Here is a 27,644-nt window from a genome sequence, read left to right as displayed (position 1 = left end):
GGAGACAGAGAACCTACGGATGAATGAGTGAGAGAGAATGAGAGATGGAGGGACAGTATTAGACAGGAACAGATTGAGAGAGACTGAATGATGAGAATGCGAGCTGTGGGGGTAGGGGTGGGGGGGCGGAAAGGAGGGGCGAGTGATGTCCAAAGATGGAAACACTCAATGTAATTTTCTGCAACAGAATCTAAACATTCCTCAGAGTGAGAGGAGGAATCACAGAGCCATAGAAAAGCATTAATGCTCATCAGTCATCACAGAGAAAGATGTCAATGGAAGCAGGCAGCATGGAAACCATTGAGGTTCCTCAAGACAAGATTGTCAAAAAGGTATGTGACCTTTGAGTCTTAGATTATGAGATGGAGGACAAATGATTGAAAATGTACTAAGTTTTCCAGATTGAAACTTTGTATGTGTGCTTAACAATTATGAAATAAATCAGAAAGACTGAGGCTGGTGGTCACACTTTTTAGTCAAGTTAATGTTTCTAGGTTTTCTGTACAGGCACATACCTTCTAATTTGGACAATCAAAAGTTTTTATACACTATTTAACCATTATTGCTAAGATATAGTTCACATTAGCTACTGTTGTACAAGTACTTGTGAGACTGTACTTTCCTCAAAATCTAATCGTTTTTGATATATAACCCATGTGACAACTATTCCTGGCATCCACATTTCATAATTGGAGCTCAAGTTCAAGTTCAAGTTCAAGTTCAAGTTGAACTTTATTGTCATTCCGCTACGTGTGTGGACACTCAGTGGAATGAAATGTCATGTCTCACAGGACCACGGTGCTACATAAATACAGACATACAACAAGTAAAACAGTATAAACCTATGCAACTAAACTAATGACAGATTCTGACTATAAATATACTTTATATAGATGTTTATCTATATATAAATTAAATAAAATATGCTTCACATAATACTGTACATGTGCAAAAAGAAACATTGTAAATCAAGCAGCAGGCTGGGGAACAATGCAAGATGATATGTAGTGTATGAGCATGTAGACATATTACAGTTTTTTGGGATTTTGTACACACAGCAGTGTGTGAAAAGTGTCTGTGCACTTTTTAATTTTAGATTATAAAATGCTCTTCTGCTCCATACTGTGAATGCAGGGGTCCTTCAGGAAGAAGATAGAGAAGCTGAGGAGATGGAGCACCTCTTCAGGCGGCGGCAGCTTTAAACGGCCACCCAAAACCAAAACCCTCAGTCTGAACTCACCCACTGACCCGGACACAGAGCCCCTCAGAGTAGAGACCGAGCGCAGGAAACTCAGACCCATTGTGGCATCCGTCTTTGGTCAGGTATGGGCTGCTGTGTCACGCAGGAAGTTATTTATGGTTTTGTGTTGTGCTGAGGTGAACAGTGAGCTCACATTTAAACAAATGTTTTGAGCTTATTCACAGGCTGTAAGCATCAAATAGTGGTTAATGCGAAACTTTCTCTATTAAGTGCTTGATGATACAGTTCACACTTGAACTAAAAATGGTGATCAGGTCTGACATACAGGCCTACTATTAAAAGAAAAGAGGAACTGTGATTGCTAATGAAATAGTGCTTATTATTACGCTGATGGATACTCCAAAAGCAGTTTTTTGTGTGATTCTGAACGAGGGTCTCTATTTGTGAATGGGTCACATGGGCTTTTTTTTTTGCTCAATTAACTGAAAGACCGCTAGTCAGGATTCTTTAGTGTCTGGGTTATTTGCAGTTTATACATTGTGCTTTTTTAAACGTTTTATGTTAAGAACATGATGTTAAAAATAAATTCTTACTACAATGTTACTTATTAGTTGGCATTTCTTCTGGAATGGAGAAAAAAAGGGGAAAAATGCCTATTTCAAATGCTGAATTATCAAACGTTGGTCAAAAGTTATCTGAAGCCTGCATTGTGCTTAGACATTTTATGTAATAATAATACACACTGGGAGCTAAAATATTTTAACTGGATGGGAGATATTAGACTGTCACTGAAAATAGAAATGGTGTACAAACAATTTTCTTTTAAACATGAAATTGTGAAGCAGACAGACTGAATTAGTTTATTCTTGTAAAACAAGACCAAAATAACTTTAATAAACTTGTCAGTAAACATGTCACCATTGTTAAGTGCTGAAAAATCTGTTAAGAAACACAGAATTGTTCTCTTCATCTACACTCCCCTCACAATTACTCTTTCCGGTCTGTTGTTTATTTATTCTGAAACCCTTTCACACAGCATTAATCATAATAATCATTTTCTGACAAACTCTCTGCTTTCAGAGGATTATGGCTCTGTACTGGAGTAAAAGCTGAAAGAGTGTTATGTTTTATCTATTATTCACCACACCTCATTCTTTAAAGCGTGCCTTCCCAAACACATGGGATATAAAACGATCACAGCTTTCCATTAAATCTCTTTATTTCCCTTTTCACTAATTCACTAACCTTCATCACTTACTTAAAATAAAGACCAACTCTAACAACATTCAAATTCTTTAAACATGACTGACTTAATAGCATTAATAATACTAGTTTCAAAACCTTTAAAAAAAACCACTACAATTTTATCCTTTGACGTGTCAGAATCTAATAACAATACAGTCTTAGTATGCTGCTACCATGCCAAGAAAAACATACGTCTGAGAAAGTGTAATTCATCCACAATGCAGAGATTGAATCTTGGATATCATAACACTCGATCAAAGATAAACACTTAAAGGGGGAAGAAAGGAGGAGGAGTGAAAAGCGTGGGAGAAGAGAGTGAGGGATAAAAGAAAAAGAATAAGAGAGATTGATTGAGAAGGGGAGGATTATATGGGTGAGATTAATGACTCAAAGAGATCAGATCTAAAAACTGATTCACTCACAAGAACACTCTTGTGAACACTCCAGCTTTGGCCATCGTAATAATAACACAACACACACTAGACGTGGGGACAGCTTTGTACATCCAACATACCATAACCTAAACACTAAACCTAACGCATCTTATTTTTGCTGCAGAAGTTTCAAAACATCTCATGCACCATCCATTATACCAGATGCTGAAATCACAAGGTCACTGTTTCTTTAAATGCAGGAAATTATATGTCTGGTTTATTGATTTATATGAAAACTAAGAGTTTAAAACTTTTTTCTTTGGAAAATGAAAGTCACATTTTTATTTTTTATTATTATTTCTTTATTTCTTTATTATTTTTTTATATATAAATTTAGATTTGAATGTACACTGGACTAAATAATTGGTGTATGGTAAAGTATCATATTCTAAATTCAGTGTGAAATTAAATATATCATTTTGGGTGTGTGTGTGTTACATGACTTCTTTTACACAAATTACAACCGTTATTAAAGTTAAAAAATACGTAGATATTTGCTTCAAGTCAGAAGAAAATATCCTAATCAGAGAAATATTAACTGCCACATCCATTTTTATTTTTCACCAATTCCGTACATTTTGGTTTCCTGATCACATGGAAACACTGCCAAAGAAGGAAAACATCACCTACTGTGTAATTTCTGATCAAGATGTAATTTTGTTAAATTAAAAAGAGTAAAAAAATGTAAATATTCGTGTGACTGTAGGATACATCAGGTGCTGACAGCCACACAAACATTCTGCATTCAGTTAACATCTTTTTTCCTCTGCTTCCGTGTCTCACTGTTGCTTGTCTCTTGTGTTTTGGCCTTAATCCATCGAAAGCCCACCAATACACAGCAGACAACCCAAATCTCCTCTATAGCCCATACACATATACAAATAAACAAGTACAGAAGCTGTTTGAGTCAACAGAAACGAGACGCTCTACATTTCACCGCTGTAGGTCAGTTGTCTGGCTGTTTGACAATAAGTCATTTAATCCACCAATCAGAGACCAGGTATTTATGTGTAACCCAATTAGGAGCCGCTCTGTAGAGTATCACCGGCTGGTACTTTATTACATGAAAAACAATTATGAGTGAGAATCCTGTGGCACACAAAAGAAGATATTCAGAAGAATGTCTCAGGTTTTTTTTTTTTTTTTGTTTTTTGTACAGTGTTGTTTTGCACCCCATTTACTTTCATTGACCTGCTCTATGGTGTGGTGTACTTATGGAATGCTGAGCCCGAAGTCAAAACCTGGAAGGCTATAATAAAATAATATAATATTATATAATATACTAATATAATGCTTAAATAACTTTTATGGTAGCCTATTTCAATGACTGATTCTATGAAAAAAGTAAACACATTATAGAGCATATTTAAGAACATTTACCAATAATGCGTTTTGCTTAAATTAATTTGTCTTTAAACTGTGATGCAGGAAGGATTTTTATTTTGATTATAATTAAATACAAAATAATTAAATATTTGAATCTTTGTACATTTGTAAATGTGTATGAATTTTCTACCTGAAATAATGTTATTTTTAGTTTAGGTTTGTGTGTGTGATTTTGGTTATAATCCTCACCCTCAGAATTCAGCAGAAAACTTCAGGATTTATGACTTTTACGAGATTACATCCCTTTCCTTCAATGCTCATTTCATACTAGTCAAAGGTTTGGACACACCCACTCTTTATTTTCTATTTTCTACATTTTTTATAAGCTATTACAGGTATTTATTTTCTTTTTATGGACATATGCATTACAGATGATTTCGGCATCAATATTTTCATTTTTGCCAAATCTTAACTAATGTAAGTGTGTAAATGGTGTTGCACAGGTCTATCACCTTGTAAACATCACGGAATATCAAAAGTGCTTGTTTGGTTCCCCCTAGTGGTTATATTTCCATAATACAGCTGCTGACTGTAGATAGAAAGGAATCTGAAGAGAGCTAGATATATAGCTTTAGCTTATTCTGCAGGATGTGTAAGATCACTCTTTTATAAAACAGATATAAAGAAAATATGAATTATTCATATTTAAATCATTCATGCAGGATTCACTGAATTGACTCTGACCTCTTGTGCTAGGGAGATCTATAATAACAAACCTAACATCATTTAAATGCCAGATTGTGTGGTATTACGAAACAGCCCTGCATCTCTGTCTGTGTATACCTACTTTCTCTCCACCTGAAGAGCTTTTAAGCACAATTATCTTTTAGCCGATCTTAAAATATCTTAGTTGTGTATAAAAGAGAATAGCCTGGCATGGCATGAAGAGATTACATTGTAATATCGCATGAATGTGGGATTGAACACAGTAATACCTTGTTCTGGACAAAAACTCTTCTTGCTTGTAAAACATGTTTTGCGCCCTAACCTGCATGTTTAAAACCTATCTAATCTTATAGACAAGCATAATTTAATTTCCACCAGTGTTACTGATGTTAATCAGAGATAATTCTGTAATTCGCTAAAGTAATTCTGTAAGCCAAAATGTAAAATATGTTTGGTTTTTCCCTGTAATACCAAGAATTAGATCTTTGCCCAGAATATCATATTTTGGGAGTTATGAGTAGATTAGATCAAAACAAACAACCATGTTTATGTGTCCGGGGATAGCTGTCATTTTGATATTTATTCATTATTTATTTGTTTGTTTGTTTATAACAGTCTTTCACCTAAAGGGAAATGGACCAAATTAGATCATATATTAATATTATTAGTAATAATATAGTTCAATATGGTAACATATATGGTAATATATATTGCTATGTATAGTACTGAATAACTTAACATATAGTAACTAATAAGCTATATAACAATATACACATTTCCCCCATTTTCATCACTGACATTTATTATTATATTATTTAATATTTAATAATATTTAATATTTTAATTATATTTTTTATATTTATTTATTATTTATTATTATAAGTACTGATTTGGCTTCATCTACTGATCCATCTATCCTCTCATCTGACCCTTTTGACCTCTGACCCCTGACACTGCAGCTCATCGCCCTTCTAAAAAACAATCTGATGGCTGTCTACCTGCGCTCTACAATCTTTCGACAATCCTTCTTTCCATTATCAGCATTGCCAGCTGCGTTGCACTCACCATGTAATCTGGAATGTTGTGGATTATACGGACCTTTCCCACCCCTTTGCTCTCTCTCTCTCTCTCTCTCTCTCTATTTCTCTCCTCATCCCTCCATCCCATCCCATTTTGTACCGTGTCAGTCACTTGCAGTAGAACAAGTGCGATTAGAGTCCGTCACAAGCAAAATGAGGATGTGAGATGAGAGAATGTGAAAAAAAGAAAGAAGGGAGAAGAAAAAACGTGCAGAGAGAGAGACAGAAAACAGACAACAGATGCAAGGTCCGAGAGCATCAGGGTTATTGTGCTCAGAAAACCATGGAAATGCCATTTCTGGCTGAAGGAATAGGTCTCACTCCTCCCTTAAGCATGCCGTGACTGTTTTTGGTTATATGAGCATCACTACCCATCACCTCTTGTTTAAGTAGCTCCGCCCCTTTTGGGATATTCTGACGACAGGGATTGTGTGTCGCAAAGTTTATGTAATAATCTGAGGACAGGAACCAAGAGTGAGTGATAAAGAGGGAGGGACAGAGATGACAAGAAAGAGTTGGAGCAGAGAGAATTAGAGAAATACAAATGATGGGAGCGAAGCCATCTAAAAGAAACAGCGTGAAGAAGGTAAGAACTATGTACGTTTTTTAAAATGACTATTTTATAAGATGTAGATTAGTGAGACTGATTTAGAAAATTACTTGAAACTATTCATACTTACTTGGCCTTTTGCAGAAAGTATTGTGGTGTGATAAATTAATCTATTGAAAGAAAGTGTGTGAGTGTAAGTTGTAATATTTGTAATGTACAAACTTAAAGGAATATTTCACCACTTCAGAAGTTTGGGGGGGTTAACAAGAAGTCTCTTGTGCTGATACGTATGCTAAAATATTACTATAATTTAAAATAACTTTGTTTTGCTTTACCTTATTTTAAAATAGTTACATTTTATTCCTGTGATGGCAATGCTGAATTTTAACCAGTCATTAACACAGTTTTCACTGTCACATGATCCTTCAGAAATCATTCTGATAAACTGAATATGCTGAAAGATTATTTATTATTACAATCTATGATATAAACAGTTGTTCTGCTTAATATTTGTTTAAATAGGGATACAAAAAATTACAACATTTATTTAAAATAGATTTTTGGAAAATACTGGAAACATTATAAATGTATTTACTTGTAGGTTTATTTTTATTTATTTATTTATTTATTTATTTATTTATTGTAAAATTAACGCATTCTTGCTGAAGAAAATGGTAAATTACTTAAAACTTAATTATTAATTGTTTACAAATTACAACCCTTACTGACCCCAAACCTTTGAAAAGTACTATGTATAATGATAAATTATACATATCTTCACTTTCATGTAATTCCAAACATAATATTTATAGAAGAATGTCCAAGCTGTTCTATGACAGTAAAACTGAATGGTAACCATTGCTTTTGAGAAGGATTTTTCAGATTTCCTATAATCAAATTTCACTCATTACGTCACACAAAGCAATCATATGGCCCCAGAAGATTTGTAATATAGTGCACTTTTGTGATGCTTTTATGGTGCTTTTACTTATGTTTTTTTTTTTTTTTTTTTTTTTGAGAACTGATTTTTAAATAAAATAATATTTGTAATTCATAGTATAGACATTGGCACCACATACAGCATTAGATCTTGTCAGACTGCGATTTTGTCTGGTGCATAACGAAATGGTTCCTTGCAAAGGGGGTCCCTCCCCTCGAAGGCAGTGGTCTTCCATTGGCATCCGCCGTGTTAGGAGACAGTGGTGATGCGGCAGCTGAGGATGAGGATGATGAAGAGTTGGGGCAGCAGTTTGAGGAGCCGATATGTGCTCTGGTTCAGAACTGTACCATGCTACACAACATCGTGGGCCCGGCCTGCATCTTTCTCCGACAAAGCTTCGCTCAGGCTCAACTCGTATGTACACACACACTTACAAACACACTTTTTTAGACAATGCATGGTGTGGACACAGAACATCAGTGTCAGAATTTCCATCAAGGTTTTTTGAACGCAAATTATCTGTCTTATCCATCTTCAGTCAAATCCTCCCTTGAGCCGCCATTATTTTCATAATGACCCACCATCTCCATTCCTATGACTGGAGGATGCTGTGCCGCATTGTTCTTTGTGAGACAATACCAGGTCATTTTTTATGTTGCCAAGTCCTTCATGCAGATTTGTAAGGATACTTAAATTTAAATGCACTTAAAAGTAACAATTCACATGAAAGTGTTCATAATAGACATGAATGCACAACCTACCATGAATGCATTTCTACAACCTAATTACGTACGAGTGTTCACCAGATCGGAAATTATATAGAATAATATAATATTACCTGATAGTGTTTTTTTTATTAGTAGTTTTTAAAATTGTAAATTAAGTTCTTGTAGATCCTAGACGTACTGTTCGATGTGACTGAGACAGTGTAATATCCTTCTGCTGTCAATTGTGATTTATATATACCATTAGTATAATGTTTTGTTTTACTCATGGGAGAATCTTGGTAAAACCTCTTATGTCTCTGCAGAATAAAAAAAAAAAAAAATTATGACAGTCATTATGACAGTCATTGATCTATAATCAGATCCTTATGTTATTCTGGTGAATGTAGTCAAAACTACAAAGAGAAAAAGTGTACAAGTGTGTTGTTTCATAGTAGCTTAATGTTTCATATCAATGTCTACATCTGTCTGATAATCCCAGAATCATTTTTGGTGTGGATAGAAAAGTAGGGTGTAAGCTGCAGAAATTGCTGCAAAGACAAAACAGATGGAAAATATCCCTGAAATTGTTTGTGACATATTAATTTATTTATCTAAAGCCTTTTTCACCAAATAATATCACTGTATTTTTATCTGCTTAGTAGTGCAGCACTTATTGATGCTCCAGGGTTCCCGTTGAACAGACTACTTAAAAACTATATATTGTATGGATGTAAACTTGATTTTCAAAAAATAATAATATGTGAACTCCATTGACTCCATTTGTTGCCTGGCAACCTGGACCCTTGTAATATGTTCACCATAGAGACCTTATCCTACTGCTGCTTGCATCATGCTTGCCAATTCATGGTAGTAATCAGCCTAAATACTCCCCAGCTGTGTGAATATGTTCTGACTGGCCACTGCCAAAACACAGACTCAGTCAATCAGATCAAAATCCAAATCACTCTACCATTTATTACTTATGTAATGTATAAATGTTGATTCATTTGAGATTTCATTGCTCTGCTTGTTCTTTTTTTACTTGGAGCTATGTTGATAATGTTTTAATGACAGAGTTTCTGCATTTCCGTGAACATGAATATCTGACAACACGCAATCCCATGTGTGTGCATTTCTATCCTTTGATAACTTACAGTGTAATCCATAATATCATAACACTGTGATTCTCAGACAGATGAGTTTGTTTCTTCATCTAAACAGATTTGGAGAAATTTATCATTACATCATTTGCTCACCAATCGATCCAATGGAATGAATGGCTGCCGTCAGAATGAGAGTCCAAACAGCTGATAAATACATCACAATAATGCACAAGTACTTCATACAACTCACATCCATCAATTAACATCTTGTGAAGTGAAACGCTTGGTATTTGTAATAAACAAATCCATTAGGTGTTTTCTAAACAGTGTTTGATCTGTGCATATTTCTCCCCTGACAAGATGACTGTTTCACTGGGAAAAGCCATATGATGGATAGACGACTCATAATTCAGCCAGAAGCAAAAGTTTGAAGTCAACCCGACTTAATAATGGATTTAAACACACAGCTTCTCACAAGACATTAATGGATTGATGGAGTTGTGTAGATTACTTGTGTAGATTATCAACTGTTTGGAGCAAGTGATGCCAAATTTCTCCAAATCTCTTCAGATGAAGAAAACTCATCTAAATCTTGGATGGCGTGAGTACATTTTTGGCAATATTTCATTTTTTGAGTGAACTGCCACATTTGTTAGTATGTTGTGCAGTATTTGTTGTACTGTAGGTGAAACAGTTGTAAACCCCAAAACAGGGCTTATAAATCCATTTTGTGGATTATTCTGTGGATTTTTTTGGGAGAACAAGTGTGATCTGGATCAGCTGAATCTTCCCTGGAAAGAAGAAGATACATGCATTAGTGTTATGTGTGATTCAAAGCACATTTTACGTGCAGGCACTTCTTTTGTCTTTACTTGTGTTTACCGGTGATCTGAGCCTCGTGTGTTTCATTCATCCACCCGCGTGTTCATGCAGTGGTGTGCAGATGGTTGCTCCCAGCGACAGGTGTGTGTGAGGCGCGCTGCTACAATGTACTTTGAGTTCAACAAGCACAGTCTGAATGCAAAGCAGATTACAGGAAAGATTATAATACAGGGTTCCCACATTTTAATGATTTTCCCACACCATTTATAATGATTTGGTAACTAAACCGTAAAAAAAAAAATGTAATTGCATTATTTTGATTGTTTATATTTTGTTATGATTATACTATTTTTAATTATTTATTTGTATTCATTATTTATCATAATTGTCATTATTACGCACATTTTATGTATGTGTTTTGTATGTATGTGCCTGGCTACGTATCTGTGTGTCTGTCCTAATAGTTTGTCTCTGTATGTCTCTGAAATCTGTTCTCACTGCAGGACAGAGATCTACGGCCAGAGGAAATTGAAGGTACAGAGATATCCAACATCACCGATATGCTTTATATCTTTAAGAGCATTAAACTCTCCCACCATCCAAAGTAATATGATTCCTTCCCTGATTGACTTCATCTCCCTCCATCAACATGGAATCTTACCATTACCTCTCTCAATTTAAACAAGTCTACCTTCAGTCTCCTCTAAATCCCTTGAGAGAATACATCCAATTTAATAATTCAGCTAAACTATGAAAATAGGGCATTAGCTATTGCTTTGCAATTGCATAGGTGTGAGTAGTTTTGGATGAACTATTCCCCCAACAAATTATATGAGTGATCACCGTACCTTTATCCTTCAAAATCCTCTTACTGGACAGACAGATTACACATTAATGTCAGCAAACCGAGGAAGACGCTCTCTCTCTCATTCTTTCTCTGCCTTCAGAGTTGAAAGAAGCCTTCCAAGAATTTGACAAAGACAAAGACGGCTTCATTAGCTGTAAGGATCTGGGCGAGTGCATGAGGACGATGGGCTACATGCCAACAGAAATGGAGCTGATTGAACTGAGTCAGCAGATCTGTGAGTGGCAACCTTGCAGGTTTCAGGAATCTGGCATGACACTCACACTTTCAGCATCAATCTCATGCTGAAGTCCAAGCGTGAGTGTCATGCCAGATGCTTGAGAGATGGAAACCCTGACCTTGTTATCATTGTACTTCCTTATCTCAGTTGGCAGCATATACTGTATATTTGGGGTGTATTCATGCTCCTTCTTACTTGATTGTTTGTTTGTTCAATAGGTGGTGGTAGAGTGGACTTCGAGGACTTTGTAGACCTTATGGGTCCAAAGATGCTGGCTGAGACAGCAGATATGATCGGAGTGAAAGAACTGAGAGATGCTTTTAGAGAGGTTGGTGTTCCATGCTACTGACAGGTGTACTGTATTCCCAAGTTCTCAAGTCACACCCCTTTAAAATGTATCTTTTTGTCTCAGTTTGACTCAGATGGTGATGGTGAGATCAGTCTGGCTGAACTGAGGGAAGCCATGAAGAAGCTGATGGGAGAGCAGCTCAACCACAGAGAGATTGATGAGATCCTCAGGGATGTTGACCTCAATGGAGATGGGCAGGTTGACTTTGAAGGTTTGAAATATAATTGTGCTCCACAGGTTCTTTTATTTTATTTCTTGCATGTGGATTTGGGGAAACCATTATATATGTAGTCTTTATTAATAACGCTTGACAATTTATTAGGTACACCTGTTCAACTGCTTGTTAACACAAATTCTAATCAGCCAATCACATAGGAGCAACTAAGCATATATATATTGAACAATCAGTTCTACCACTGAGCCCATGCTGTTCCTGTGGCTCAGGGGTAGAGCATTGTGTCAGCACAAAAGGTTGTGGTTTCAATTTCCAGAAACATGCATATTGGTAAAACAAACAAATAAATAGCCTGCATGTACTCTAAGTTGCTTTGGACAAAAGCATATGCTAAATGCATAAATGTAAATAAATACATTTAATCTGTATAACCTGTTTGTTTCACCTTATGCTCCATAGAGTTTGTCCGAATGATGTCTCGCTAACTTAGAAGAATCATGAAAAAGGAAGAGAACCAGCTTGCCAACTCCTAATGTGAAGAATGAAATGCTATGTGTCTGCTTTAATTAACTACCGTATGTAATTATTTAAAGCATACTGTTTTTTTCTTTCTTTCATACACAGACCTTTATTGCACACATTTGTTTGTTTTTATGACAAAGCGGAAACGTTTGTTTCTTATAATTTATTTCAAACTTTTGGTCTGAAATAAAATAAAAATAATAATTAAGGAGTTAATTAAGTAATTTTCCACATTTCCACAACATGTTCAGAATTGTAAGGATGCATAGCTGTAGCACATATTATTTATAAAACATGCTATAAACCCTAAATGGACATGAATTAATAACTTCTGAAAACTGTATATGAGATTGTGAAATGGTCATTGTGGACTTAGTATTACGTGTGTTTTGGAAGGTAAACCACTGATTAATGGGTCTAGAGTTCCTTTATGATGCTTTAAGGACAGTTAATGCTTTTGCAGTGGGAACAGGATATTAACATGCAAAATTGCATATCATACAAGTCATCATACAGTCTGGAGGTCAATTGTAAAGATCACTATGTTTCTGAGACCTATGTGATCTCCCCTTGCTCCTTAATCATTGTTTAAATAAATGTTTTTATCTAAATATCTGTTCATGCCAACACTGAACTATTAAAAAAAAATTCAATATTTTTTATTGCTATTTCTGTACTCATAAAGATTGTAAATATTTAATAACCAGTTAAATTAAATGGAATTAATTTAATTGCTGATTGTTAACTCTTATTTTCAAGTATTTCAAACGCTAAATACAATGGTGGTAAAACATTGCACTGAATACACAAGAATCAAAATGCTTAATAATCTTCCCTTTGTCAGTTACAAAAGCTAAGGCCTAGATAGGTTTGCATAATCAAAATAATTATTCAAGTATGTCTATAGTAGATTTAAATTAATACATTGATGTTTCCTGTATGGAGGCTTCTGAAATACTTTGTGAATTCTCTCGCTGTTTTGCAAGCTCTCTGCAGTGAAGAAACACATAGACAGGATGAATGAAGGCCAGTAGAGTCAGGACAGTCAAGATGATGTTCACCTAAAGAAACACAGGAGAATTTACTAATTACAGTAAAAGCTGGAAAAAACAAATGAATGATTATGGTCAATTTAAACACAAAGAATTAAAACTAACTGGATATTTAATCAAATGCTACTGGAAATTTATATGGAGAAATCATTTATTTTGTATTAATGTTTGATGTGAAAAACTCACTTTTATAGGCTTTTTTAGTATTTATATGGTTTTAGTATATAGCATTTAATCATATAATCTCGCTGCAGGTATAGTATGGAAGAACATTTCTGCCACACACAGTATCTAATAATCTTTATCAAATAATTTCAGCTTTTTGACTTCAGTTTTTTTTTTTTTTAGCTTTGACTTTTTATCTCATAATTCTAACTTTATATAATTTTGGCTTTTATGATTTATCAAAGCAAATTATTTTACAGAAATGGGCTTCCATAGGAATCCACATCTAGCGGCTCAAATAATTTTAAAACCTCAAATGCACAGATTTAAAATAAATTAATTTAATTAAATTAGATAACAAAATATCAAATCAAGTTCAATCAATACTTTTTGTATCTTAGTATATTGTTTAATAACTTAAAACATCTTTTAGTAAAAATGTCCTTGCTTTTAAAGAGTGCTTGTGCTAGATTTATTTAAAATAAATGTCACTTGGTTGATTTTTTTGTGATATAATTCAATGACTTTCATACAATTACAAGTGTATACAAACTTTTGGGGCCACTGTGTATGATGTATATGAGCTCTATGTAGTTGAAACGGTGTGGGAATCATAGATTTACACAGAAGGGGTCTCCTCCAAAAACTTTGTTGAGGGCGAAGCAGGGATACTGCAGCAATGATACCACAGCTGATAGAGACATCGCTAGACCATACAGCTTTCCAAAATGACGGCCAGGAAACCTGTAGGAATTCAGATTTATTGCACTCACTAAAGTAAAGATTCCAGTCTAGTGACAGTCGAGATACTTGTATCACCCGATTTACTTACGCTATGCTGATGAATGCAGCATTCCCTCCATACAGAAAAGAGCGATTAAGGACCTGAAGGATGAATGTGACGTACTGGAGAGGGAGGAACGGAATGCTTGCACAGATGGAAAACAACAAGCACTGCAGAGAGGTGAGGAGGAGAGACAGAACAGACGAGCGCAGGTCTGCTTCACGTTCTGACACACCTACAAAAAAAAAAAAACGGTGTGAAAGTAAAAGAAACATGTTAAAGAAAACGTACTTGGTTACTAATGTAATGAACGAGTACTGCGTCGCTAGACACATATAGGGAAAAAATAAAACAATTTTTTCTCTGATCACTTAAGCCTTTTTCAATAACCAAGTGTAACTGTACAACTCTTGGTTCATGAAGTGAAATAAAAACGAACCAATGGCTCAGCAGTGGAACTGTACAAGCCTCAATGAAGCCCAACAGAGCGTGTCAGCATGGGTGGGGCCATCTGGCTATATAAGCATAGGATCTTCAGGTAAATTCGACTGATGTGACAACACGGAGTCATGTAGCATCATAGCATGGCTAACAAAGCAGTACTCCTGTAACTTAGGAAACCGAGTTTACGTTAGTAACCGAGTATGTTCCCTTCGATACTTCACTCGTACTGCATCTCTAGACGCTTATAGGGAACCAGTACAATCCCAACATGCTATGATAGAGGAACAACTAAAATTAACTTGAGCATCTAAGAGCTCAAATGGACCAAGTATAAGTAGGATGAGCCCCGCAGGAGCCAGGAGGGCTGAACTCAATGAGGTCAGCTCAGCGTTGAAAAATCATTCCAAACAATCCTATTTAGCCTCGGCACTTCTAAAAAGGGCCAAGAGCTTACATGAAGTAAAGCAGACGCCAGATTGGACCTGCTTTTTGGGAGTTGCATGCCCATTTAAGCAGAGAGGATTTGAGCCTGTAAGGCCGAAACATCCAAGTTATAGAACCTGGCAAAGGTGAACAGCGAGACCCAGCCGGTCGCTGCACAAATGTCTGCTATTGACACACTGCTAGACCACAGCGAGGCTACGCCCAGTGTAGAGTGGGCTCTTACTCCCAAGGGGCACTTCAGGCCCAGGGAGGAGTATGCTAGTGGAATAGCATCAACTAACAATCAATACATTTTCTGCTTCGTGACCGGAGACCCTTTGGTGCAGCCAACGAGGCACACAAAGAGTTGTTCTGACTGCATGAACAGGGTGGAATGCTCGATGTAAATTCTCAGACCCCTGACAGGACAGAGAAGGTTCAGCTCCTGGTCCTCCGCCGAAGGAGGAAGCGCAGAGATAGTAATAACCTGTGCTCTAACCAGGGTGTAGAGTGCTTTGGGAACATATCCATTCCTTGGCTTTAGGACAATCTTGAAATTGCTAGGCCCAAACTCAATGTAAGTAGGGCTTATAGAGAGTGCCTGCAAGCCACCTACTCACTTTACCGATGCCAATGCCAGTTGCAGAGTGTTTTTTAGCAACAGGGTTCTTAGATATGCTAACTGTAGTGGCTCAAAGGGGGAACCCTTCAGGGCTCTCAGAACCATGCACAAATCCCATGTAGAGATGGTAAGAGGCGGAGGCCGATTGAGTCTCCTGGATCCCTTCAAAAAGTAAAAAAATAAGTTGTTCCTGCCCACCTACTATCGGATATAAGAGCATGGTGAGTTTCTATAGCTGCCACACAGACCATGAGTGTGGAATGGGAACAGCTCTTGTAGGAAGAACAATATAAATATCACAGGAAGCCGAGCTTTTGGCAAGTGTTAGTACCAGGTGGAAAATGTTGAGATGTGCCCATTCCAAGAGGCGGTTTACCATCTCGAAGGGTCACTTCGGGGTGAACCTGCCTTGGCGATTTATATAAGATACCACTGTCATGCTGTCCGAGTGGACTAGCATATCACAGTGTCCCTTGAGATCTGGCAAGTAAGTCTGAAGGGCTCGACACACTACCAAAAAGGCAGTTGATGTGTAGCCGACCTTCTTTGTCCGACCAGGAGCTGAAAGTCGGTTTGGCCTTACACAGAGCTCCCATGGGGCCTAGTGTCTTTTAAAACATTTTGAGAGGGGAAGAGGCTCCGATTTTGAAGGAAGCCACAAGTTGTTGTATGACCCTTGCGCATTCTGATGCAACTATCAGAAACTGCTCCCATCCTGAGATTTGTTGGCTGGGAGACAGTGAGCTCTTGGCAAAATTGACCCTGAGACCCAGGAACTCTAAGTGGCTGAGAAAGAGGGATCTGTGAGATATTATCTCGGCCTCCGACTGGGATAGGATGAGCCACTCATCGAGGTAGTTCAGTATGCAGATTCCCATCTGTCTCAGAGGGGAGAGAGCCGCATCCATGCATACTGTAAAAGCCAGGGACAGTCCGAAGGGATGGAATCTGTGAATCTCAGGAATCATCTATGAGGGGGGTTATCTGAATGTAAAACTAAGAAAAGAACCAATCCCCTGGCCATATTTGCAAGAGGATCTGTTTCAAAGTAGTCATCCAGAATCAGCATTACATGAGAGCACGGTACAGGTGCCTGAGATCGAGGATCAAGATGGGGACAAGAAAGTAATGGTTGTAGAAGCCTGACTCACTCTGAGCTGGCGAAATCCATTTCTACAGCTCCTTTTGCCAGTAAAATCCTCACCTTGGAGCATGGGACATGAGCTTCCTTGCTCTGCACTAAGGTTTAAAATATGCCCCTGAATCACGGGCCTCTGCTCATGTGGCTAGGTGTTGGTTTGGTACGTGTGGTGGGTCACTGTGATGGGACTTGGCAATCTTGAGTAGAGAGAACTCTTGCTCTTTTGAGAAATTTGCTCCGCTGGCGAGCCATTGATTCATTTTTATTTCACTGCACGACCCCATGGACCCCGTAAGGTGATTGAAAAAGGCTTCAGTGATTGGAGAAAAAGGAGTTTTCCAATTAAGAGAGTCTAGCAACGCAGTACAAGTGAAGTATTGAAAGGGAACAGACCTTCACATTTCTCTTTTAACTGACCTGTATCTAGGGGTTTTCTTTTGTGTCTGTCCATTAGCAGTCCATTCCAGGGAGCACAGAGAACTCCACACAACTGGGTGAAAGCAAATGCATTGGTGTACTCACTCACTGAGAATGAAAAAGAGATAAAGAAGTCTCGGTCAAACTCCGTAACCTCTGCTGCTACATCCTTGAGTGTTGACAACTGAAAATCCAATTCCATTCCTGAATTTTGACTGGTATAGGAAAGAGGATGTAGAACTGTAGATAGATTTTTGTTATTATTATTTATTTAAGGGAGTAGAATTCAAATGGAATTGAATTCATGTTGTAAGTGTAGTTTTTGACAAAAAAATCTGTCAATTAAAATTATCTATAAAAATTACCCATCACACAACATATGGAATATTTCTGGAAATGTGTCATTAAAATATATTTTTATTTGAATTCATTTATTTTTTTATAAAATTTATATTTATACATTTAATTTACATAATTTAAGAATGCTTTAATTTACCACAAAGTCTGATGTGTGATTGTGTTAAATGCCTTTGTATTCAGTAAATCTGAAAAATTAGCAATGATTATACACACACACACATTTGTTTTTGTGAAAAGAGGGGACATCCCATAGGCATAATGGTTTTTATAATGTAGAAACTGTATATTCTATCACCCTTCACCAACCCTACACCTACACCTAACCCTAACCCTCACAGGAAACTTTGTGCATTTTTACTTTCTCAAAAAAACTCATTCTGTATGATTTATAAGCGTTTTGAAAAATGGGGACATGGGTTATGTCCTCATAAGTCACCCTCTCCTTGTAATACCTGTGTCATACCCATGTCATTATACAAAGTTGTGTCCTGAAATGTCAAAAAAACATGCCCACACACACACACACAGGATATATAGAAATACAATATATCATTATATTATATATTATAATAATAATCAGTTGTGGAAATGTTATTAATATATTTTTTTTATTTAAATGATTTTACTTTTAATATGTTAATTATATAAGTTAAATCTAAATATCTATAAGTATACAGTATATTTAATATAGAAATACAGTATATATTAGTTTATGGGCCATAGTGCAAAATCTCTTCATAACCCAGAGTGTTTTAAATCAAGTCTAATGTGTGATAGTGTTGTCTTTGAATTCAGCAAATTTCTCGTCCTGTAATTCAAATTCCACTTGATTTTATGAACAGAGAGACTACTAACATTAACAAAGATTAAACAGAATTCACTGAACTGCATCATAGTAAAGAGAAAAAATTGTTTACCAATGTCTGGGTCTTGGTTGGCCAGTCTGTTGAGCATTGGATTTAGAGTTCCAATGAAGAAATAATGCCGCAGCTGCATGACTGACAGCCATATGAGGTGCCACAGAAAGAACCAGGACAGAACACAGCTCCTAAAGCTGTCTATTGGGAAAATTTTATAAAAATATTTCAGTCAGTTGTTATTTGAACCATTCATTGAAAAGAAATGGTTCCACAACCATGCAGTGTCTACCAAATTAAGAGCTATGCAAGCCAAGCAGCACCTTTCTCAGAGTTGTCTGTTAGCTGGAGTGTGTCAGTCTCCAGTGGCTCATTAGCTCCACCTCTGCCTCTGTCTGAACTCGGGTCTCGCTCTGCCTCATACTGTTCAACATTGTAGCTACGTGATTTAGCACAGCTCATCCTGTAAATAAGGATTTGCATTTGAATTAATATGGATAAGAGCATGAATTATGTACTATACGTAGTTAAGGATATATCAGATTTACTACATAATAAATATAGAGTATATACGTATTAGAGCTGCAAAACGATTACTTGTGATTAATCACATTCAAAATAAAAGCTTTTGTTTACATACTAAATGTGTGTAATGTGTATTTGTATTATGTATATATAAATACACAGGCATATATGTATATATTAAAAAAAATATTTGTATGTATACATATATACATATACATATATACATATACATATACATATATATATATATATATATATATATATATATATATATATATATATATATATTTATTTATTTATATTTGTATATAATTTATATTAAATATGAATATTTATGTTTTCCTTAAAGGGAGGGTGAAATGCTCGTTTTCACTCAATATCCTGTTAATCTTGAGTACCTATAGAGTAGTACTGCATCCTTCATAACTCCAAAAAGTCTTTAGTTTTATTATATTCATAAAAGAAAGATAGTCTGTACCGATTTTTCCCGGAAAAACACGACCGACTGGAGGCATGACGTGTGGGCGGAGCTAAAGAATCACGAGCGCCAGTAGGCTTTTGTGTTGAGAGCGTTTGGAAGCTGTGACATTACCCAGAGCCGTTGAAAAACATATTTAATGGCTCTGACATTACCTTGAGGAAAAAACCATCATCCAAAATAAACCATGGCTAACAGTCAGATTCAGCGTTTATTTATGATCCAGAATCAGATCCCGAGGCTGAAACTGAACGAGAGCAGCAGCAGCAACGACTCGCTCCGAGCGGGGCTCGAACCCGGGTCTCCGATGGGAGGCGGACGCACTAACAAGGAGGCAGAGATATTTGAAGCAGTTTTACTCACCGCCTGCAGTTCCAACACACGAACGTGACCCTTTTTCGTTGGGATTGCATCATCCTTAAAAAATAAACGATATGCAAATCCGTCGTCAAACTGGGCCTTGTTTGATGCTCTGTAAAAATAAACTCCATCCACTGGTCCCTTAATGCTGTTTTTTCTTTGGTAATCTGTGCAGGGTTGTCTTGCCCTGGCAACCAAAAACACTCCTTTTGTGACATTTCGCAACGCTCTCGCTCTGATCAGTGATTGTCTGTTCACAGCCTCTCAGTGCTCTGCTATAAGGGAGCACGCGCTCTTCCGGCATAAGTGCCCTCAGGACCCATATAAGGAAATTCCGCTCCATCTAACGTCACACAGAGCCATACTCGGAAAAAACTTTCCGAAACTTGTGACAAACCGGAAGGAGTATTTTTGGAACAGAAATACTCCTTCAAACGTACAACTTAATTTTTGAAACTTTGTCCATGTTTAGCATGGGAATCCAACTCTTTAACAGTGTAAAAAACTCAGTATGCATGAAATAGCATTTCACCCCCCCCTTTAATATATACATGTATATGTGTGTATTTATATATACATAATAAATAGACTACAGTACACACATAAAGTATGTAAACATAAACTTTTATTTTAAATGTGATTAATCACTATTAATCATTACTCTAGTCTTCAGTGTCACATAAACCTTCAGAAATCATTCAAATATGCTGATTTGCTGCTCAAAATTGTTTTTTATTATTATTATTATCAATGTTGAAAACAGGGGTCCCGCTTTCATGCTTTTTTGGAAACCATGATTTTTCTTTTTAATTATTTAATGAATAAAAAGTTTAAAAGAACAGCATTTATTTAAAATTTAAATATTTTTTGTAACAATGTAAAAGTCTACAGTGTCGCCTTTGATCAATATAATGAATCTTTGCTGAATAAAATAATTAATCTCTGACCCAAAACATTTGGACTGTTGTTTATTCATCTTATACTCATCTTATCATTTCACTCACCCATATTTGTAGTCTTCTGGGATGGGATAGGGAATGTGTGATTTTGGCATAAGGAAAAGAGTCCGGAGGAGATGAATGAGATTACAAGCTGAGAGGAAGAGAAATGAGGAGCGAAGAGAAACCCCTTTCTCATAGAGCACCTTCAGAAATGGTTATACAGGGTATCATAAACTCTTTTTTATCACTGTGGAACAAATATAGGATTTTTCAATGCATTTTATATGTGTGTGTGTGTGTGTGTGTGTGTGTGTGTGTGTGTGTGTGTGTGTGTGCATGCGTGCGTGTGTGTGTGTGTGTGTGTGAGAGAGAGTAGTTTTTACCTTGATGATAAGAAAAATAACTGACGAAGAGTCAAAGGCCCCATTATAGACTGTAATAATTGTAGATCTACGAGAGCCAAAAAGGTTCCCCACCTATAATGAGGACAAGCAATTGATCATACCCTTGATGTATTGCATGTATGGAATATAATCATTCATGAACATACCTGCATATTTGTCATTAGAAATAAAATACCTCCAACAGCAACGATCGACATAGCAGGAAAAAGCAAGACAGAGAAAGTTGTTTCAATGAAAAGAAAGAAAAATTAGTCAAATCAAATATGTCCATGATGAGTGTGATGTAATTATTAAAAAAAAAAATCTGTCTTTACCTTTATTGGACAATGCCACAATAAGAGTCCCAGTGGTGTACAGAAATCTACAAAATAATGATTATACATAAAGTTGTATAAATAAAATATAATTCAAAATCAATTAGGAAACATTTAACTGTTCAAATATGATTGTGATGGTTCAGTGTTTTTCTTTTTATAAATGTATATTTTCTGTATAGAACAAGTGGTCACTAACATTACAGAACAGCTTACATTTGCACATACTCTGGCAGTCTCAACTAATTTTGCTTAGGGGCTGTTTTTACTTAATGGCTGCAGTGCACAAAGCCCTGTTTTTGGAGCCCAGTCAAACGCCCACGATGATTTCTACTATCTGCTTAAAGCACACCCCACACACAATCAGATAAACTTCCAGTCTCTACTGCAGAGACACAGCAGTTCTGTTCATTCTTGCCTGACCTCTGCTTTGCATCCTATGAGGAAATAACTCACATAGCCAAAAATCGTGTCGCCATCGTGCCGAAATGGTCGTAGAAGAATCCGTTGGGCAGAGTGAGAAAGTTGTTCATGAAGGAGGCCACGGTAAAAACCAGTGAGAAATTCTCATCTTGCAGACTGCAATCTAAAGAGAAAAACAGATGAGCAGGCAGACACAGACCAATATGAAAAAGCATAAAATGAAGTAAACCATGTAAGAACTTAAAAGCCATTGTTGTAAATGGCCTCACCTGTGCTAACTTCTCCACTAGCGTCTGTCGCATTGATGCACAAATCGTTGAAGTAGCCATCAGTCTTTAGGACAAACACAAGAGACGCCCAACCAAACACGACTCCAGCAAAACACAAGCACTCCAGCAGTCCTGTAGCCAGAGTCAGCTTGTATCTCACCCCAGTCCCAGATGATCCCTTGCATCCCAGCATCCTTTGCACTTCCACACCGTCGGGGTCAGCAACGCTTCTTGAAATATCCACTTGTGTAGGAAAGTGCACTGTATACGCTTGCCACTATGTGTTGTTAAATTAATTTTAATCTTGAATGCATCATCCTAAATCCTGATCCACTTCTCTTGTTTGTGTTAAGGCTTGCTCATAATTGACCAGAAAGACACCATGCAAGTCGGTTATATGGTGGTAGAGATAACGTTTTCCACGTGTATGGACTAAATTGTGCATGTTCCTCTCAAGAGAGGGAGGTACAGATCTGCTGTTGAAAACAACATGACAGAAAACGTAAGAAGTGGAGTTTATTATCTTTGTATGCCACGATTCTTTTAATTTGTAGGCCTCTCCCTAAAATTGCCACCCTCTAAAACTGTGCATGTGTCTGAAGGTTATGTAAAACTGCAAGAAGAGACAGACAAAATCGCATTTTACTGATGCTATTCAATTTAATCAATAAAAAATATTTTTCAAGGGTATCAATAGCCTAACCAACACACTTGATTCTGATCAGTCAGTCACAGCACTGAGCAACACTCAACTATTTTTTGAATAATCACCCCAAAATTGGACATTTATCCTGCATCGCAAATTACAGTAGCACCATCTCAGGATCACTGGGAACACTGACAGTACGCTTATAATAAAAACAGATGGAAGGACAATGTAAATCTATGGCGAGAATAAAATATTGATCAATAGTTAGAGGCATGGGAATTCCCAGTCTATGTCCAATCAAAACAATAAAAACAAAAAAGAGAAGAAAGCTAATTTATAAAGCAATCTGAATGGCAGAACAATACAACAAAAACATTAGTAGTAGTTGTAAACTAGTAGTAGTAATTTAAAGGTGTTATTATTATTATTGATTAATAATGTAATAGATAACAGGCTATACGGAAAAAAGAAATGTGTAATTTCAACTCAAATCAATATTTTTGTCTATGTTTACTTGGCAAGCAGTAAAAAAAAATCACATTTAAATATCGCGAGGGTTATCATGATCTATAAAGAGGGGATCTCGGATAACCCGGATGAAGAGGTTTTTTTCTTGTTATAATGATCGTCTGTCTGTACAGTATCCCTTACATAATTGTGATTTAGCAGTTAAGACGTGCTGCAACAGTGTCTCGAATCTTGAAATGTGACATAAGGTAAAACTGTTGATCACTGATGGCACACGTGTGCGCGCTCTGTGGACAGTTGACTAATCCAGATTATCATGTCTGCGAGCTCTAATCTCTCTAACAAGAACAACAGTTGTCCTCGTCCACCGTTTTTATGGGTAATGCAAAAGATATAAACAGATACAGGCGATATCCGATATAATGCTAAAAGAGCGTCAGATCTAATTAAATTAAAACCATCACAAGCAAATGGATTTTACTCCCTTTCCATTCCAATCTTGAGCAATAGCAAATACATGGGCATGAGTCAGGTTTTTCTCAATTTAAATTATTACAAAATTATTCTATTTGCATATAGGCATCTACTCACAACAGTCTTCTGTCACACTGAATGACGGAAACGCTGAAGCGCTGTAAAATCCCGTTTGAGCTGAACAGTAGGCTACTAAACCTGTGTGCACGTCTGTGCGCGTTCATGAGCCTGGCAGTTAGCCAAAGTGAACGAGAACCCGTTTTGTTACTAGCCTGCTATTACAGATTTATTGACTACAGCCCAAAGCAGTTATTTTAAAATAATTATTTAAATATATGAATTGGTCATAGAACTACGAAATGAGTTTCACATTCGCGGTTTAAAAAATTATTTTAAGTTGTTTATGTACCTATTGGTAAGCCCCTCCCCTCCAGTGGCGCCCCCAGAAATTTTTAATAGGGGTGGCCACATGAGGCCACAGTAAATCTTGGGGTGGCACATCAAAATAAAGGAAAGACAATTTAAGTGTTTGCAGTATCGACAAATAATTATATTACGATAAATAGACAATATTTTGCTCAGTGTGTTATTGTGATGATAACTCATTTCTAATTGTGCTGTCAGCTAACTCCTGAATTTTTCATTTTTAAAGTTAATCTCAATCAAACTGCACTTGGGTTACTTTGCTTAGATTAAAAAATACAGCCAACTAACAGAATAAAAAAAAACATGATAAAAAGCATAATATTTGACCATTTTAAAAAGCTGAGTTATCTATTTTTGAAAATAAACTCTTTATTTATAAAATGTTTATTGCAACATTTTGGTAACCACTGTTGCAAAAATTGGCAAGCACACAATAAAAAAAAAGTGCACACACACAAAATAAAACATTTATTTAAAGTTCATTGTCCGTTTGTAGAAAAAGAAGAAATTGCCAATATTTTGTACTCTTTTTATGCAAAGTGCCACTTCTTTGTGTGATGAAAAACTTAAAGAGATGCAGAGCAAGCGACCGCAAGGAAGTAACCAGGTAAGGTTAAAGATATAATGGACTTGCAGTTCCTGACCTTTATCTGTCCTGCCTGGTTGAACAGATAATTAAATCTTGTGGCCATCTGGCTCCCTCTAGTGGGTTGACATTAAGGCTTTGTGTGTTTGATCATGAGAGCTTGTGCAGTCTTTGTGTGATGCAGGTGCTAAAGGAAATGAAAATACACTTATTACATGTGTAAAAGGTGAAGGTCCGAATAAAGACTACTAGTGTCTGTGTTGTCAGTGCCATCAAAATTATAGTTTAAACAGCTGATAAAAACATCACAATAATCAACTGACTGCAGTCAGCATCATAAACATCATAAGTGAAATGCTAAAATCCATCAAGGTGTTAAAAAGAGTTATTTCCAGCTAAAATATGACTCCATCCATAATATTCATAGTGAAAATGTTGTCTGGCCTGAATTTGGAGAGAAATATGCACAGATCCAGTACTGTTTACAACCAAAGGCAATCCAAAACAGATCTATACTTGTGGATTATTGTGATATTTTTTAACTGTTTGGACTCTCATTCTGACGGCACCCATTCACTGCAGAGGATCAATTGGGAAGCAAGTAATGAAATGCTAAATTCCTGCAAATCTCTCCCTCTTAAAAAACAAACTAATCTGTGTGTATATTAACAGCAAATGTTCTTTTTTAAGTGCTCAGAGGGCCCCGCTGTAGTTTCCACTGATAAACACTAGATGGAGCCATGAGAGCCCTAATCAACCCTCTCATGACTGACTTGCTCTGCTCAACATCATGAGTCATCTTGTGCCCCCATGCAAAGTTTAATCAGTTATTTCATTCTCTGGCACATTTGGCAAATATTAAAATTCTTCATCTGATCCTAACCTTCCTGCATTCTCTTCTTGTCAGCTCAATGAAACACTTTTAATCAGATCTGTCTAGCTTTTGGCAACTATGTCTTTGCAGCTGAGTTTGTATTCATCTACCTATTTCTGTCCATTTAATGTCTCAGTCCTAAAGGAATCGTTTACCGAAAATAAAAAATAAACGAATAGCTGTGTACTCACCCTCAGGCCATGCAAGATGTAGATGAGTTTATTTCATCATCTGAACAGATTTTGAGAAATTTAGCATTACATTACTAGCTCACCAGTGAATCCTCTGTAGTGAATGGGTGCCGTCAAAATGAGAGTCCAAACAGCTGTTAAAAACAACACAATAGTCCACAATTAACGTCTTGTGAGGTGAAAGGCTTTGTGTTTTTAAGAAACAAATTCCAGTTCTAGCCTAATATGTCAGTGGATTTTGATCTAAGAGGACAACAGGAAATGGACATTTTTACTGAAGAAAGCTTTATTAGAAGCGATAATGTAAAGTGAAATGCCTTAATAGTGGATTTGTTTCTAGCTCCTCAATGGATGCCTGCTATTTGATTAGGATGTATCTCAGGGACCTTTTCAAGAAAGGCTGCAATATATGTGAAATAAGGCACATACTGAAATGATACAGCACAACTGGTTCCTACTTTTTGTTCAATGTAAAAAAAAAAATAATAATAATAAATTATGTGAGAGAGTCTTTGCACGTCTCTGTTGTTTTGCCAGTATTTGCTTATTTGTCTTGTCAGTCCTTGAAATGGTCATGGATTCCAACCTAAACCTTATCTGAGATTTGAGTGTGGCATTCAGAGAGAACATCAGGAACTGTTCTAAGCAGGCATAGAATAAACAATAGAGCCAAGTGGGCATACACTACCATTCAAAAGATTGTAACATTTTATGCTCACCAAGGTTGCGTTTAATCGATCGAGTCAAGAGAGTGACCTACGAACCTATCAGGAGCTACTGTGTGCTCCTACTTGCTAATAGTTGGGTGACTCTGACTCATACTGAGCGCTTGGATCTACAAACTCCCTTCCTGACTGGCTGTGTTAAGCTTAGTTTTCAACTGAACCGAGTTTTAACATCAGCAGAGCTTTATTCACTGGGTGGGGAACTCAGTGTTACTGTAATATCCCACGCTGAAAGGTTCAGATGACATTATGACTGATGCTTCATTGACCCACCAGTGACAGATCATCAAGTGATAAATATAGAAATGAGTTGGTTGTTATGGAAGTAATATAGATAACATTTGAACTTTTAGATTTGGATCACTAATATTGACACCAATAGCAAGTCTATAAATTACTGAGTTAAAAGTCCATAAATTACTGATGTCTATCTCTTTAATTAGTTACTGTGTGATATTGTCAGAATTATCTATTTATTTAGTTATCTTTAATTGTTCTGTCTGACATGGCAAAAAATGACAGATAACCTTTCATTACCAATATCACTGTTTAAGGTTAGTTCTTGTTGTTATTTACTGTAATTATAAAATCTATTTGAAAAGTGACATATCCATCTGGTGACCTCAGGAAGTCTTCTGAGCAAATGAAATGCAAACTGAGATGGACCACAGCATTAATAATTCATATGTTTTGAATGCAATGTCAGTTCTGTGTAGTGATAACAAGTCCACCAAGATTCTCATCATACTGAATAAATAGAATCTCCACTAAACTCAAAACTGTAAATCAACCAACCTCAAATCTCATATTCCTCATAGTTCATATTGAAAATTAATGGGATGGCTTCTTAAAAGAATAATGAATTCAAAATCTGAAATCAGGTTAAATAGTTAGCCAGCATATTATCTTACCTCTTATTGATAATGACTGATATTTTATTTTTATTTTTTTGAAAAACATTTTTTTTTTGTATTGTTTTCTATATTGCTCAAGCAGGGTACAAATTAA

The 27,644-nt window shown here is 36.3% G+C and overlaps 2 protein-coding genes across 4 annotated transcripts; one reads left to right on the top strand and one right to left on the bottom strand.

Moving 5' to 3' along the window:
- The first annotated feature begins 22 nt into the window (after positions 1-22).
- Positions 23-12,912, top strand: cabp2a (calcium binding protein 2a). 2 transcript variants are annotated; one of them, XM_026260722.1, is made up of 7 exons: positions 23-332; positions 1,135-1,323; positions 10,637-10,667; positions 11,081-11,215; positions 11,437-11,546; positions 11,631-11,778; positions 12,202-12,912. In XM_026260722.1, the coding sequence occupies exons 1-7, from the start codon at positions 270-272 to the stop codon at positions 12,225-12,227; spliced, it is 702 nt and encodes a 233-aa protein (XP_026116507.1). In that variant the 5' UTR covers positions 23-269; the 3' UTR covers positions 12,228-12,912. The 2 variants fall into 2 exon arrangements, with proteins under 2 accessions (XP_026116507.1, XP_026116506.1); XM_026260721.1 differs by lacking the exons at positions 23-332; positions 1,135-1,323 and adding exons at positions 6,088-6,597; positions 7,703-7,915.
- On the bottom strand, positions 12,416-24,218 carry slc43a3a (solute carrier family 43 member 3a). Of its 2 annotated transcripts, none has more exons than XM_026260719.1 (13): positions 23,952-24,218; positions 22,244-22,856; positions 22,008-22,137; positions 21,552-21,598; positions 21,384-21,460; positions 21,217-21,309; positions 20,897-21,036; positions 18,853-18,992; positions 18,590-18,730; positions 17,313-17,420; positions 14,314-14,500; positions 14,105-14,225; positions 12,416-13,325 (listed from the first exon to the last, which is right to left on the bottom strand). In XM_026260719.1, exons 2-13 carry the CDS (start codon positions 22,434-22,436, stop codon positions 13,182-13,184), a joined length of 1,521 nt encoding a protein of 506 aa, XP_026116504.1. In that variant the 5' UTR covers positions 22,437-22,856; positions 23,952-24,218; the 3' UTR covers positions 12,416-13,181. The 2 variants fall into 2 exon arrangements, with proteins under 2 accessions (XP_026116504.1, XP_026116505.1); XM_026260720.1 differs by having other exon boundaries at positions 12,419-13,325; positions 21,384-21,412.
- Positions 24,219-27,644: the final 3,426 nt, after the last annotated feature.

This window comes from Carassius auratus, unplaced genomic scaffold (genome assembly GCF_003368295.1).
Source record: "Carassius auratus strain Wakin unplaced genomic scaffold, ASM336829v1 scaf_tig00215628, whole genome shotgun sequence".
Taxonomy (NCBI): domain Eukaryota; kingdom Metazoa; phylum Chordata; class Actinopteri; order Cypriniformes; family Cyprinidae; genus Carassius; species Carassius auratus.
Note: the sequence above shows the minus strand (reverse complement) of the source record. Positions and strands in the feature narration are given on the sequence as shown.

Excerpts from the sequence above, each read along its gene's own strand:
- cabp2a (XM_026260721.1), top strand. The coding sequence starts at position 6,556 with ATGATGGGAGCGAAGCCATCTAAAAGAAACAGCGTGAAGAAG. Across the intron at positions 6,598-7,702 it reads AAAGAAACAGCGTGAAGAAG|GGGGTCCCTCCCCTCGAAGG; the intron begins GTAAGAACTATG and ends TTCCTTGCAAAG. Across the intron at positions 11,547-11,630 it reads TGAGAGATGCTTTTAGAGAG|TTTGACTCAGATGGTGATGG; the intron begins GTTGGTGTTCCA and ends TTTTTGTCTCAG.
- slc43a3a (XM_026260719.1), bottom strand. The coding sequence starts at position 22,436 with ATGCTGGGATGCAAGGGATCATCTGGGACTGGGGTGAGATACAAGCTG. Across the intron at positions 22,138-22,243 it reads TAGTGGAGAAGTTAGCACAG|ATTGCAGTCTGCAAGATGAG; the intron begins GTGAGGCCATTT and ends TTTTCTCTTTAG. Across the intron at positions 21,310-21,383 it reads TTCTAATGACAAATATGCAG|GTGGGGAACCTTTTTGGCTC; the intron begins GTATGTTCATGA and ends TCCTCATTATAG.